The sequence below is a fragment of the Juglans microcarpa x Juglans regia genome, chromosome 4S (genome assembly GCF_004785595.1).
Source record: "Juglans microcarpa x Juglans regia isolate MS1-56 chromosome 4S, Jm3101_v1.0, whole genome shotgun sequence".
In the NCBI taxonomy this organism is placed as follows: Eukaryota; Viridiplantae; Streptophyta; class Magnoliopsida; order Fagales; family Juglandaceae; genus Juglans; species Juglans microcarpa x Juglans regia.
Genome location: NC_054601.1, coordinates 9507169 through 9523196, shown reverse-complemented (window position 1 = coordinate 9523196; position 16028 = coordinate 9507169). Strand labels below are relative to the sequence as shown.

General features: G+C 33.9%; 1 protein-coding gene across 1 annotated transcript; it reads left to right on the top strand.

Annotated features, from left to right (window-relative positions):
- Positions 1–9419: 9419 nt before the first annotated feature.
- LOC121263367 (gibberellin 2-beta-dioxygenase 2-like) lies at positions 9420–12919 on the top strand. The gene is given in 4 exon segments (XM_041166216.1): positions 9420–9956; positions 11384–11661; positions 11664–11755; positions 12384–12919. Coding segments are annotated over 4 exon segments (1035 nt in total). The 5' UTR covers positions 9420–9573; the 3' UTR covers positions 12666–12919.
- Positions 12920–16028: the final 3109 nt, after the last annotated feature.

Genomic DNA, 16028 nt, shown 5'->3' with positions numbered 1-16028 from the left:
CAAGATCTTCTAAAAACATGCAGTAGTGCACTGACTAGATGGAGTTATTAGAAATTCAAGGAAAGTGAGAAATATATTAGAGCAAAAGTTGAGGACTTAAGCTATTACAAGTTTATGAGGGGTTTTCATAATATATAAGAGATGAAGAGAATACAAGGAGAGCTGGGTATTATGCTTGAATAAGAAGATTTAAAATGAAAATATAGAGCAAAAAGAAACTAGCATCAACTCGGGGACAAGAATACAAAATCTTTTCATGCTTGTGCAAACCAGAGGAGAAGAAAGAACACTATCAAGCAAATTACTAATTCTCACAATAGAACCTTAACAGAGACAACCGAGATTGAAAGGCATTCAAGAAATAATTTGAAGATTTATTCACATCCTTTACTCCATCAAAAGAAGATACTACAGATTCTTTGCTGTCAGTTGAGTCTCTAGTGATAAAGGAAATGAATGAAAACATCTTATAAGAATTCACAAGAACTGAAGTAGAAGAAGTACTAAATCAAATGGCACCATTAAAATTGTCAGGCCCAGATGGGTTTAGAACTTATTTTTTCCAGAACCAATGGAGTACAGTAGGAGATGAGAAATGTAATGTTGTCCTTAAGTTCTTAAATGGAGAGGGTATAAACCATTCTTTTAATTTTAGTTACATTACCTTAATCCCAAAAGTGAAAATCCTGTGAATATTAGTGATTTTAGACCTATTAGACTTTGTAATGTCTAGTATAAGATTATTTCAAAAGTCTTAGTTCAAGAAAGTTCTGTCGGCAATAATCTTTAGCAATCAAAGTGCCTTCATCCATAGTAGATTGATTATAGACAATATCTTGTGGCTTATGAAGTATTACATTTGTTGAAGACTAGACAAAGAGAAAGATCTAGAAGCATGACAGTGAAGCTTGATATGTCCAAAGCTTATGACAAAGTTGAATGACCTTATTTGGAATCAATTATGAGAAAGTTAGGGTTTGGAGAGAAGTGGATTGCATTGATCATGAGATGTGTAAATACAATTTCTTATTCAATGTTAGCTAATGGAAAGCTTGGTGAAAATTAAATCTTAAAGTCCAGAAGATTAAGACAAGAAGATCCACTATCTCTTTAGAAGTAGTTACAGTAGCAAAAGGAGGTACAATGATAAATCATTTTCTATTTGTAGATGATTGTGTTCTTCAACTCTAATACGGGAGCAACAGACAAGAGTCGGATTATATAAGTAGCAGGTGCTATAGTCAGTGAAAATTATGAAGAATATTTGGGGATGCTAAGTGCTAGCAATGGTGGAGAAATCGAAATACAATACTTTCATATGAATAAAGGAAAGATTGTGGCAGAAGAACAACAACTGGAAGGACAATTTTCTATTCCAAGTTGGAAAGGAAATCCTCATAAAAGCTGTCATACACTCATTATAATGGGTGTATTCAAATTGCCAAAAGACTTGTGTAAGGAAATTTTTGCAATGATCTCTAGATTTTGGTGGGATCACAAGCACCTTGATGAAAGGGTTCAGTAGAAGAGTTGGTGCAAGACATGAGAACCAAAAGTAAAAGGAAGTTTGAGATTCAGAGATATTGAGAGTCTTAACAAAGCTATGTTGGCAAAACAATGTTGGAGAATTTTGACTAACCCATTCTCAATGGTTGCAAAGATTATGAAAGAAAAATACTTCAAAAATGTTAATCTTGTGGATGCAAAGCTAGGCTGTGGTCCATCAATGATATGGAAAAGCTTGTGGTCTTCCATGGACTTGCTTAAAGAGTGATTAATTTGGAGAGTTAGAAATGAGCATCACATCAAAATCTAGGGAAATAAGTGGATTCCAATACCTTCATCTTACTATGTAAAGTCTCAAATAAAAATTCTTACTCATGAATCAAGAGTCAAAGAGCTTATTGATGAGGAGACTCAATGCTGGAATGAAAATGTTGTTAATTAATGAGATTTTTAAGAGAGAAGAGATTGAACAAATTTGTAGTATTTCTATTAGTAAATTAAGAGCAGGAAACAAGCTTATATGGGGCCACACCAAAAGGGGAATTTTCTCATTCAGAAGTGTCTACCATGTGGATCTAATAAGAAAAAGTGCCAAAAAGAGAGAATAATTCGTGAAAATGATTCGGACATAGGGTGGAAGAGAATATAGGAATTGAATGTGTCAATAATGGTGAAATATTTCCTTTGGAAAGTAGAGAATAACATCCTTCCAACAAGGAAAAATCTTTTCCATAAGAAATTTATTGAAAATCCATTACGCCCTATATGCAAAGAGAAGAAGAAACAATTGTTCATGCCTTATGGAGCTGTGCAACAGTTAGTGATATGTGGGCTAGCCAATACCACTAGTCCTGTACATAAGTGGTCGATCATAGAAGAAGGTTTTTTGAAAGCTGTGGGAGAATTTGATTATAAAGCAACAGAAGGAGGAACTGGAGTCGACAATTGTAACGCCTTAATGGAAAGCCCAAACTACATGGCACATACTTTAAAATGACTAATCAATAATACAATTGGAGCCCCATTAGAGCTTTATAAAGAGCAAGAACTTCCCATTCCTAAGTAATGTGAGATCTCATACACTACATATTTTTATCCTTATCATATTAAGTTTCACAATCTTCCTCCTTAAATTCTCGAGGTCTTCGTTAAGCCTATCTATTGTAGGTGGCATGACTTAAGTCTCACATTTTTTGTTGGGATATGCTCTAATACCATTTGTAATGTCCCAATGGAATGCCCCAATCACATGGCCTATACTCCAAAAAAACTACTCAATGATACAATTGGAGCCCTATTGAAACCTTATAAAGAGTAAGAAATTCTCATTCTCAAGTAATGTAAGATCACATGATATACCACCTACATTTATCCTTATCATATGGGATATCACAACAACTATAATAAAAAAGGAAGGATATGGCTAAGAAGGAATGAATTAATATTTGAAAACCAATTTGCCAACTTGAGAAAGGTAGCTCAAGCAGCACTAGAAGAATTTCATCAATTATAGATGTTACACAAGGAAAAGCAAAACACAAATGTGCCAGTAAGGGATATGCACAGATGGAAAAAGAACCAAGAAGAAATACAGTCAAGGCCCATGAGGATGTAGAAATTGATACTAAAAGCAAGAAAATAGGGACAGGTGTCATCATCAAAGACTCTGAAGGAGAGATTTTGGTATTCCTTTGTGCACATAAAAGATATATAATCCAACCTGCTCTTGCTCAATATAATGCTCTGTGGAGGGCTATGAAAATATGTTATGAACTAGGATTTGCAAATGTAACATTTGAAGGAGATCATACTCAAGTTATTATCAAAGCCATTAATATAATGGCCATGAAGAAGAAAATTGGTCCTGGTCTAGTCAAACTATAGGTGACATGTCAGATGCTTCTTAGAAGGGAGGCCAGCTTGTAAAATTCATTTCATTTATAGTGGCTCACCAACTTGCCAAATTAGCTTTATCATATGATATGGAACATATATGGATTGAAGAATTACCTGTTTCTATTCTTAGCAATGTAATGAAGGAAAAACTTTGTAATTATTGATATTTATTGAAATGATATTTTTTCTTTGAAAAAAGATCTCTCCTACTTAAAGCCATTAAATTTAAACTAAGGCTAGAGAGAATTTTTTCTAATAAAACGCACCAGAAGATGCCGTTCATGTAGATATATATACCATATCTTAATGTACTGTAAATTATATATATACGCTAGGCTAATTAGTAATGTCGTTTGTAGGTTAGGGCGCCAATCAAAGTGGCTCATGATTAATATTCATGCCTTCTTGGCTACGCATGATGTGGTTGTGTGTGTGTATATATATATATATATATATATATATAATTTCGATCGTTTATATATGCACATCTTCTTCCAATAATTATATGTGTTATATATATAGTTGACAATCATGTGAATATAACTTAAATTACTATTTTAAAATGATTGCACGCGCCTTCTATATATATATAAAAAAAAGGGAAATTATTTTAATTCTTTTTTTTTTTTTTTGAATAAAGAACTTACTTTAATTCTGATTGCATTGAACTATTAATTAAATAAATACAAAAGAGGTAAGGTTCGATCCCAGCAAACATAGGAAAGAAATATATAGTATAAAAAATAAAAATAATAATTCGTTGGTCGTGTCATCCCATCGATTCTCAGTCAAAGGGCCAAGAAAAAGTCCAGCACGTTGATCAATGTTGTAGCGAATGGACTGCAATATGGTTAATTATATTTGAGATTTCTGTACCTAATCCCTTGGAAAATGGAGATGGGCAAAAGCAAATCACCAACAAATTAAAGAAAAGACCAATCCAAGCCCACTTTTTATGAATTAAACTTAGGTGTGGCATTTGGCTTGATCATGATACTCATGCATGCATACCTTAGACAATACACACACAAATATATATATATATGAAAAATAATTTATACAAATCTGAAATTTCTGCGTATCTCATTTGAAAAAAAAAGTAAGTAAATATAAGATCACTTCAAAAAATTTAATTTTTAACAGTGGACTGTGGTATATTTCGAAGAGAAAGCAAAAAACTTAGACATCTTGATACTATATCTAGTATTAATCCTTTGTATAATTATATGGCCTCCACGTGGCATTGTGATTGGGCTGGGGCATGGTTATGATGTAAATATTAGCTGGCAATGAATGGACGGACGATGAAATGATAATAGCTCCATATAGTTTCCAATATCCCGCAAAACAAGAGAAAAAAAACAAAGAGAAAGAAAGAACAAAAAGAAAGAAGCCAAGGGGAAGAGATCATGATGATCATCAGGAGGGGGGAAAGTGATCGGAAAACGAAGCTTAGCTAGCTAGCTTGTGCACAATTAAACAGCTGTAGAATTAATTGTATGCATTATTAATATTCTCATGTATTCTATATAATTAGTCATGATCACATCGTCATCACTAGTACTGTCATTATCATGCTGATCTTACTATCATTCCAAAACAACCGTAGTACTACTGCATCCAACCCACTCCCAAAACCTGGCCTGCATGGCCAGCACATATATAATTAACATGATTAATATGATCTACTCCATATATAGCTTTGAGGACTAGTTCCATTTCAACTCTTTTACAAGAGAACATTTAGAAACTTCTTAATTCATTCTTAATTTCATGTTATATATTAATTTATAACAGAAAATATAAGATATATTTTTAATCCTTGTCAATTTATTTATTTTTGTCTCTAATTAATCAGGTGCTTATCCTTAATTACCTTGTCATGGGGAATTAGCACTTAATTTCTGGTTTGTTTCTGATTTTGTTTGCAGGTTTTTTTTTTTACTTAAAATAGGCATGTCTAGGTTGGTTTTGGTTTAATTGTTTAGTATTTTTTTATATGTTTGTTTATAGTTTGGTTTTATGATGCTTGAGATAGTTTTTCATTTTTTTTTTATTAAATAAAAATTTATAATAAAATTGGAGTATCGTCCTCTTGTTAAAATATATATATTTTACCTTGTCAAGGAGAATTAGCCACATAAATGATATAAATACTACCGTTATTTTAACTTTACTCACGCATATTTCCATGTCGGCTAATATATGTCATTAATTATAATTAGAGCACTGTTGCAGTACTATAAATATTGATCATGTCGATCCCCGGCCGGCCATTACTGTTACATAATTATTATATATAGCGGCTGTTAATTAATGATGTAATTATATATATATATATATATATGTTTATATATAGTCATGTGACTAGAATCAAAGCTGTAACCTATCGATCGAAAAGATCATCTAGATTAATATTACTCACAAATTCACAGTACTGATCAATTAATGGGAGATGATCAGTAGCTAGCTATATAGGCCTACCACATGTATGCATGCACGCACTCTGGCAAGCATTAATATTGGAGAGAGCGCGCGCGGCTAACATAATTAAAACTTCAACGAAAAATGTCATTTTAATTCGCCGATGGTTCAAAAAGCTCCCGGTCGGTTTCCCTTTGATTGCGCAAACATTCTTTGTATTAATTTCCATGCTATATATCCATTAACGAAAACAAAAGGAGACATGTGAAATATAGCAGTGTGCACGTGGGTCGGGTATATTTAATGTGGCTGCTGTGTATTTTATGTATATATGCCTTCAACTTTCAAGATCTAAAGAAGACGTGAAAAGCTTGTTGTCTTGCTCGGGAAAAAAAAAAAAGAAAAAAGCAAAACTTTTGTCTTTGGCTGCTGTTTTGTCTCTGCTACTTTGTTTATGATATTTGTTTTTCTCTTAATTAAGCATATGAGCTCGATGCTGGGACTTGGACCCTGCAGGCTGCAGGTTGATGTACATGAGTACTGTAATTTTTTGTGTTCTAATTAACTTACTGCAGGCAGGAACAAACATACCCATTTGTGATAGATTATTTACGATAATAACGACTATTTGTGATAAAAACAGAATCATTTTAATAAAAAATAATCATTTTCATTGAAAATAACTGGTCATCTTGTCACAAATAAACAATCTTCATGTTGTCACCTTATCATCCTAAATTAGGTAGCTATATAGGTATCTTTTCATGTTTGTTCTTTTTTTTTTTTAAGTACGAGTATATATACATCAATAATGCATGCAATTTGCATATTTTTTTAAATCCAAATTGGAGTACTGTCCCACCTGAGTGCCACAAGTGGGGTTATAACTTATAAATATAGCTAGCTTCTATTGTTGAACCTAATTTATATATATGTTTATAATGGCAATTATATATGCTTATACATATATATATATATAATATATACCTCTGACGACTTGAATTTTTCTGAAAAATTCATATGATTTTCGGCCAGTACCCACAGTACTGACGATTAGGGCTCCAAAGGGTGCCACCTGGAAGGCAAGGAAGAAATGAGAATCCACCTCCTAATGATCTTGTCTTTATTTATATATTTATGAGAAAGCAAATGTCTTGGTTCATATGAATTTTCGATTCCTTATTGCTTTGTCCGTTCTCCAATGCTGTTGGGGGTTAGCAGTGTATATGTTCCAAGCCGGCCTTCAGCATGAATTTAAGGGTCATGCATGCTTAATAATTTAGGGATAAAGAACCCTCAATTTATAGGCCAGGAATCAACACTAAGCATTACCTTTAATATACTCTATACAAGTGATCAGTACTCTTCAAATTAATAAGTTCGACCAAATTAAAAGATTAATATTGGAATAGTATAGTGCATGAATGCATCCTCTGCATTAGCAGACCTTTCCTAATCATATATTACAAGAAATGTTTATTTGCTGTCAATTATTTTCTATTAAAATAAGTCTATTCTCATCATAAATACTAATTTTCTTATAGTAATATATATATATATATATATATATTAACTACCTTATAGAATTAAAGAGAAAAGAAATGCTAGCTCAATAAAGAAAAATAGAAGAACATGAACCACAATTACTACTCATGGTTGATCATGAAGATATACTAAAGTAGAAAATTAGAGAAGCAATAATATTAAGATATTAATTCCATCCTTTTATACACTACAAGAAAACTTGTTTATTTGTGGCTAACTATTTTCTACGAAAATGACTATTTCATATTAAAATGAGTCTATTTTCATCGTAAATAGTCATTCTTATTATAAATAATCCATAAAAAATACTCGTTTTTCTTGTAATGATCCGTACCTCATGTGTATATACCATTAATTTGTTGGAGTAGTACTTGGTTTCTCGATTTAAAGAAGTTAATGCTTCAATGGCTTAATAGCATATTAATTAAAGAAGATCAGCCCCATTAATTAAGTCAATGAGAAACCAATACAAAAGAGATCGATCGAAGTACGTTAAAATTTTGTATACTCATGAGTACTTTAAGATTTAGTATCCTGGCTAGCTACTCTCATTCTGATGTTTTTCCCTATAAACAGAAGTGAGGGAAAAAAGTAAAACAGAAAAAAGTTCCTCTACAAGCTGGAGATTAATATAGTATTGCTTTTACTTGTGTATGAAAAAATGCAAAAAGCAAGGAGATCGATCATATCTTCACTACCATATAAAATCGTTTAAAACGTCATGATGAGCTGACAGATCAAACGAAAAGTTTGAAAAGTAAGAAAAAGATACATCAACTTTATAAAGTTCACTACTTAATTCATATATGTTGCTAAAGATAAATGTTTCATCTGTACTGACCATAAAAGTAAACTCATATATTCACGTAACTATTTAATTACTGAGAAGTAACGAGCTGGACATATAAAATTACTTATTAGAAGAATCAAAAGAAGATTAATTTACCGTAGATATTAAGCACACATACACGTGCTAGACTCGATAAAACAAATTAGGTAATTAATTTAATAAAGTTTGATTAAATTCAAACCATCACTACTACCAATACACGCCTAACCCAACATTAATATGACCAGAGAATCTCCTCCTAAAGCTGTTGGACAATAATATCTTATTATAAGTGTTAATCACGTCTATTATAATTAATTGATTAGTTAGTAGCTAACATTAACACGGCCAGAATGATTAAGGTTTTTCTTGCTAAATCAAACTTCCTCTCTCAAGACTTCTACGATATTAATATAGTGTAATCAATCGCTTTCGATCGGGTCCATAAAAACTGCATGCATGCAAATTTTGCTTAAAAATAATTAATAGAGGTAACCCAACAAACAAATTAGTCCAACATGTACGTGCATATATATATAATTTTCTATTGAAAGAAGTCACAAAATGAGACGTAAAAGCTAAGAGTGTAAGATACGTACAGAGAACCTAGAAGTGCAACATCAATATCAATGTCGTTTTACCACAAAGGAATTCAAGATATATATAATTCGATGCATGCACGCACGGTACTACTGCAGCGAGTCAAAAATTGGAAAGGGTCAACACGCCTAATTTGAACTCGGCGAAACAAAACGCAGCTAGCTAGCAGTACTACTCATGCTTTAAGAAGGTTAATTTAAGCCCACACGGTTTTGAAATCCAATCAAGGGTCCGGTGGCGGTGGGGGGGACAAACAGCCGCAACCAGGTCAACCCTCGAGCCCTTTTGCCCTACCAAAATGCAACCCTTTTTTACTTTGTAGCATTATAAGTCCACCTCACACGCACTATTTTATCTGTCAAAAGGCTTCCCTTGTTTTACTTTGTATAATTGCAAGGCTATAAAATTATTGCAATATTAGCTGAGAAAGAGAAAACAACATATTCTTTCCTGGCCTGGACCATCATGTGTGTATACCATGCATACAAAGTCTTTAAGTCTCCTAAAATCACGATACTTTTTCTTATAAAATATTATTTATTATATATCTAAGAGCACTCGAAAGAATTATAATATTGTAGTAGACCCATCTCTCTCTCTCTCTCTCTCTATCTCTATATATATATATATATGCATTTTATTATATATAAGAGCACCACCTCGAAGTCTCGAACATGATCACCATACTTCCAATTTCAAACTCAAATTCTTAGTAGTACTAGTCTTGCCGCTTGCTTTCTTTACAATCCCATATCAGCCTGCAGAAACAAAATATGGTGGTGCCTTCTCCGACCCCAACAAGAACCAAGAAAACAAAGGCAGTAGGGATACCGACCATTGATCTTTCTGATCTGAATAGGTCAACGTTGTCGGAGCAACTCGTGAAAGCTTGCGAAGAATTCGGTTTCTTCAAATTGATTAACCATGGTGTTTCGAAGGAGATAATTGCAAAGTTGGAAGAGGAAGGGGCTGGTTTTTTTGCCAAAGCCACCACTGAGAAGCAACGAGCTGGGCCAGCTAGTCCCTTTGGTTATGGGTGCAAAAACATTGGCCGCAATGGTGATATGGGTGAGCTGGAATACCTTCTCCTTCACACCAGTCCTCTCTCCATTTCCGAAAGATCCACAGCTATCTCCAATGACCCAACAAAGTTCTGGTAATTTATACCTCATAATTCATTCATCCTTCTTCTTCTTCTTCTCCTTTCTGAACTCTTTTGTGCTGTTATTATTTAAGTTTAACATGATTTAGGTTACCTATTCACTACACCATCAATGGTGATTGTGAAAATATAAGGCGATATGGAAGAGGCCAGCTAGAAAACAAGGTTTCTGTTTTCTGTTTCATCTGTGTCCAGCAGGCTCGCCCGTTTCCTGCTAAGACTGTGGCGTGTTTGATTCATTTTCTTTAAATCGCTCAATGATCAATATATAAATAATAGCGGTAGGAACATGTAAAATATAAAGGAACCTTGAGTACATGCCACATGGCTTGTAACGAAAGGTTTTTGACAATTAATTTAATCTGCAGAGGAAATGGTGGTGAAGATCTTTTAAGTATTGCTTGGTGTCCTAGAAAAGGACATCTTTCCCATACAAGAAATCCAAAGGATTAATTAAACATGCAATTATATCATGAGTTGGTTTAATATTGCACCTTCCTGTTAAATTCAGCATTAAAGGTATACCATCGGCCTGTCATGATTTGTATCGATGTTTTGATTCCAAAGGTTTGGTATTAGGTAGACACTTAAAAGTAGTTGGAGTACTTGGGAATCGAGATCAAAAGGCTTTGAGCATATATAGAATTATAGGACGTAGACTTTTCACTTATCTGGGGCCTACCGTTCTTCATGATAGAGCCATGCATGCATGATATATATATATATATATATATATATATATATATATATATATTTATACATACAACACACACACACACCCATTGGCCAAAAAGCTGTTGGGGTCCCAACAGATCAGCTGGCCGTTGACATATTGCAAATTAACTTGTAACCCCAACAGATCCCAGGATGCAATATGGCCTTCTGATATAACTACTTAGTCTCAAATGCCGGCCACCATTTGTAAAATGCATGCATGTCATGCGTCTTTCAATAGGTAGTAGGGGCTAACCTATCTTGTTAGGACAAATTATCAGCCTGCGATCCCTCGATGCTTAATTTATGTCTCATTGATCTTATTCTAATAAGCAAGAACTCCTTGAAGGATCTTGTCCTGGCCCGAGTCTGCACTAGGGGTCTTTCATTGAAAAGGGAAAGACGACATGCGGAATCTTGAGATCATTCACAGTGCTTGAATTGGACCCATTTTAAACTTTCCAAAAACAAATTAAAGTCAGAATGAAACCAATAAGTACTATAATATATACGATCAAATCAAGGAACAGACCATATATGATCGATCAGTTGAACATTAATCCACGTGGTCCAATCCGAATAGTTTGAGCTAGATCGGTTGAAGCAATTACTGACTCTTTTTACCAAAACAAGAGTTTCATAGGTAATCATTATGAGATGACATTTTTTTCTCCTGCATTTAACACTCCTGGCTTTGATATCTGCAGTTGTGCTGTGAATAATTACGTGGGAGCAATCAAAGACATAGCGTGTGAGATTCTTGATCTAGTGGCTGAGGGGCTGTGGGTCCAGGACAAGTGCGTCTTCAGTAGGCTCATCAGAGACGTCCAGAGTGACTCACTGCTCAGGATCAATCACTATCCTGGTGTGAACGACATCGATGATTGGGACCCATCTCCCAAACTTCATCAGTGCAAAGGCAATCGGATCGGATTTGGGGAACATTCTGACCCTCAGATCTTGACCATCCTGCGATCCAATGATGTGGGGGCCTCCAAATAGCTCTGCAAGATGGATTGTGGATCCCAGTCCCTCCTGACCCCAATGAATTCTTTGTGTTCGTTGGAGATGCCTTACAGGTTGGTACCATATATATTAATATACATGATATAATTTGTACCTATGGATTATTATATATATATATATATATATATATATATATATATATAGTCAAGTGCACCCATATAATATATTTAGTTTTTTCTTTCTTTTGCAAACACTTGTTTTAAATAATCCATATAATAGTCAAAGTAAGTTGTTTAAGAAGTTAGCTAGCTAATTGTGTGACCTTTAATCATATAGAAATTGGTAGGAACTAATTTATGGACAACTTTGAGTAGTAGATTATTTTTTTACTTTGAACATGATTAAAACATAGGTCAAAGTAGTTTTATATTAAATAAAAGTACTAAATAAATCGAAAAAGATTCTTTTAAATTCTTGTCTAAACTTAAAAATTAACTTTCAATAGAAAAAAAAAAATAGACATATGAACTGATCCTTAGAGCATCAAGTATTGTAAAAAAATTCACAAGCACAGCAATAAATTATTCAGTAAGATCTACTTCATATGTCTATCTATCTCTAACTAATTAAGATTGATAGAAGTTTTAAAACGTCTTGATAGGTCTCTAAGTTTGGGGCGGGGGGGTTGTGGGGGAAAGATCTTGTTGATTGTAAGTTAACTAGTTTTTATATATGAATTAGGCTTTGACAAATGGGAGGCTTATGAGCGTGAGACATAGAGCATTGTCAAACAACTCGATGAAGCCAAGAATGTCAATGATGTATTTTGGGGCTCCACCGCTCAATGCATGGATCTCTCCTCTATCAGAGTTGGTGTCACCACAGAAACCAAATCTCTATAAGCCCTTCACTTGGGAGGAATACAAGAAAGCTGCATACTCTCTCCGATTGGGAGATACCCGTCTTGACCTCTTCAAGATTTGTACTCACCATGATGAAATAATTAACTCATTGATCAATTGATACACAATATTATTAATTAATGTACCATGCAATATGCATTGATCATATATATAGAACACATGAGAAATAGCTATAGCTAGCTATAGCTATGAGGAGAAAAAAAAAATATTTTTGTTGTACATGATATATATAGGTCTCGTTTGAAGTTGAAGATCATATTGATCCTACTGAATTTCCTGTTTTATCTTTTAAGCTAAATGATCAAGTATTTTGCATGTCATGGACGTTATTGATGTATTATTACAGCTTGGAAAGAAACAATATATATTTAGTCATTTCACTTGAAAAGAAAATTTATATTCTTAAGTCAGTGTGTACTATATTTAGTAAAATGCTTACATGACATAATTTGATTTAAAATATAAATTTTAAAATATAAATCTTATAAATCAAATCTCAATATTTATATAATAAGGCAGCATCCAAAAATCTGATGACCTGATAGCATATGACCCGATTCTCCAAATGAAAAACTTGGATTTGAAACCCCCACCCCTAATAATAATAAGGCAGCGATCTGTACATGCATAGAAATAGGGCAGGCTAGGGAGTCATGATCCTATTACTTGTTGTACTGTTTGGGTAAGGCCTTTTCAAACGCTAGGTTTTGAGCCTTTCAGGCCCATATATATAATTAGACAAATCAGATTATGGGGATGAATATCATACGTATAAATCATGCATTTGGACCACAAGACATTAATGGGCCGGGTTGGCTGGCTAGCACCACCAGGCCTAGGCTCAGCCGAACTCTACCATTTCTAACCAAATGGGGTTAGTTCAATCATGATAAAAAATTAAAAAAAAGTGTTGATTTATCAAATGATTTTATAAAAGTAAGTTTACAAATTGAAGTGATTTATAGTGAAAGGTCAGATCTAATTTATATATATAAAAAAAATGGTATTTTATAATTCAACGTACTATATTAAGCCGCATAAAATTTATAATTTTTTTTAAATCCCTTTACAAATAAAATATTTCTTAAAATAAAATCCATTGATCCTTGGAACTAAGCAATCATTAAACAAAATCAATGTAAATTTTTCAAACCAATATATTATATATAATATATATATATATATATATATAAATCAATGTAAATTTGAACTGATTTGATACGGCAAAGGATGCAAGTTGCAATTCCAGACTTACAACAGTTAAAAAAAAAAAAAAAAAAAAAAAAAAAAAAAAAAAAAAAGATGCTTTAACCTTTTATCAAATGATTATCCTCATTTTCTTCAAGCCTCGTGTGCACTTATTTTATACTCCAAAAGAGTCTTTTCCCACGGAAACTTTGTATATACGCAAATATGACTACTGCAATAATCACATCAAGCTACGAAATTCCTTCCTTATAATCATATAACTCAACTAATTATTAGTTTCAGCGCTGCTGCAGATTGACATTTTGACATTTTTTAATGGTAATCCCAAGACTACTACCTTGCAATGCAATAGAATAGAATAGAATAGATAGAAGGGTCGCAAATCCAAAAGAGTCAGAGCCCCAACTCGTCTGGCTGCCAACCATTTCCAACCTGTTCTCCATATTCAACTGGTTTTTTTCAATCTCAACGTCAAATATCAATACCTCCTCCATTTCTACTCTGCCACGTGCCCTCTCTTTGTTACCATTTTCACACTTGATTCTTTCAATCCGAAACCGTACGTACAGTACTATTAGACCTCATCATCATCATTCATATTTTTTACAAGCACAAGCTTACTAATTATAAACTACAACCACTAACAATATCATTAATTTTTTGAAAAATACAGCACGTACGTACGTACTTGCTCATGATGATGTATTTTTTTTAATGGACTCATGATGATGTAATTGTTATGCAATGGGTTTGAAAATCGAATAAATCCAATTTGTTTCATAATTAATTAGTTGCCATATCATCATATATATATATATTTGATATATTATATGATCAATTTTCTTTTTTCTTTATGTAAACAAACTCATTTTATGAATAAACTGAAGTTATAATTATAACTTATTAATACATGAAAAATTCAGACTATAAGCCAAACTACGCATTAGTTCTAGGGCTTTCCTATACATAAATTCTTTTGTGACGGATATTGTTTTAACTTCTCAAAAAACTCTCTCCTAATAGAGAAATCGCTTTGTAAAACAGAACTTAAATGCTCCATTCGTCCTCCAGAGAGGAAGAGTACGAGACACTACTATAGACACCAAATCCAAGAGTCTATTTCTATTTTATTAATAACTAAAGTAACAAAAACCTATAAATAAAACACATTAACTAAAGAGAAAGTATTAAACTTGTCTTATTTGATTCGAAATGATACATGGCTTTATACACGTAAATGACGACAATAGAAAAGGAAATTAACAGAGGAAATAAATTCTGGAGATCATCTATATATTTACACATTAATTACAGAGTACGTAAGGAATGTTTCCATATAGTAGAGACCGAGAATCAAGGGAGCTTGACTTGAGGAGTGATGGATGGCTTGACTGGAGGAGCAACGCACGTTGGTAACTTGTCATGCCCCCGCAAGATTGACTGGCCGTTTGAGGACACCAATCTTGGTTCGATGAGTTTGGAAGTGTAGACGAGGCAGTGGCTTGGTGAGTGAGTCAGCAAGCTGATCAGAAGTATGAACGTGGGAAACACGTAGACGACCTGTAGCAACTTGATCACGAACAAAGTGGAAGTCGATGGCAATGTGTTTCATACGGGAATGGAATACTGGGTTGGCACAAACATACGTAGCACTTACATTGTCACAGTAGATGACAGGAGCAGTGGATACTGGTACACGCAATTCTTGAAGAAGGTTCATTACCCAGTTCACTTCAGCAGCGGTAGAGGCGATGGCCCGGTATTCGGCCTCAGTGGAAGATCGAGCAACGGTCTTTTGCTTTTTAGAACTCCAGGAGATAGGATTTGTGCCAAGAAAAAGAACATAGCCAGAGGTAGAAGTTCGATCATTAGGATCACCTACCCAGTCGGCATCCGCAAACGCATGTAGAGTCTGAGGAGAGTTTGTTCAAAGCATGATGCCATAGTCAAGAGTTCCAACCAGATAGCGAAGAAGCCGTTTAACTGCAGACCAATGAAGAGTTGACGGAGAGTGCATGAACTGAGAGAGCTTGTTGATAGCGAAGGAAACATCAAGACGTGTCAGAGTGAGGTATTGTAACGACCCAAGTGTTTGACGATACAAAGTAGCATCAGTGGGTGGAGAGCCATCAGACAGTTTGAGATTTTCAGTAACAGTAAGAGGGGTAGAAACAGCCTTGGCATCTACCATGTTGACTCGATGCAGGAGATCATTGACATATTTCCTTTGAGACAGAAACAAGCCGGTAGAGGT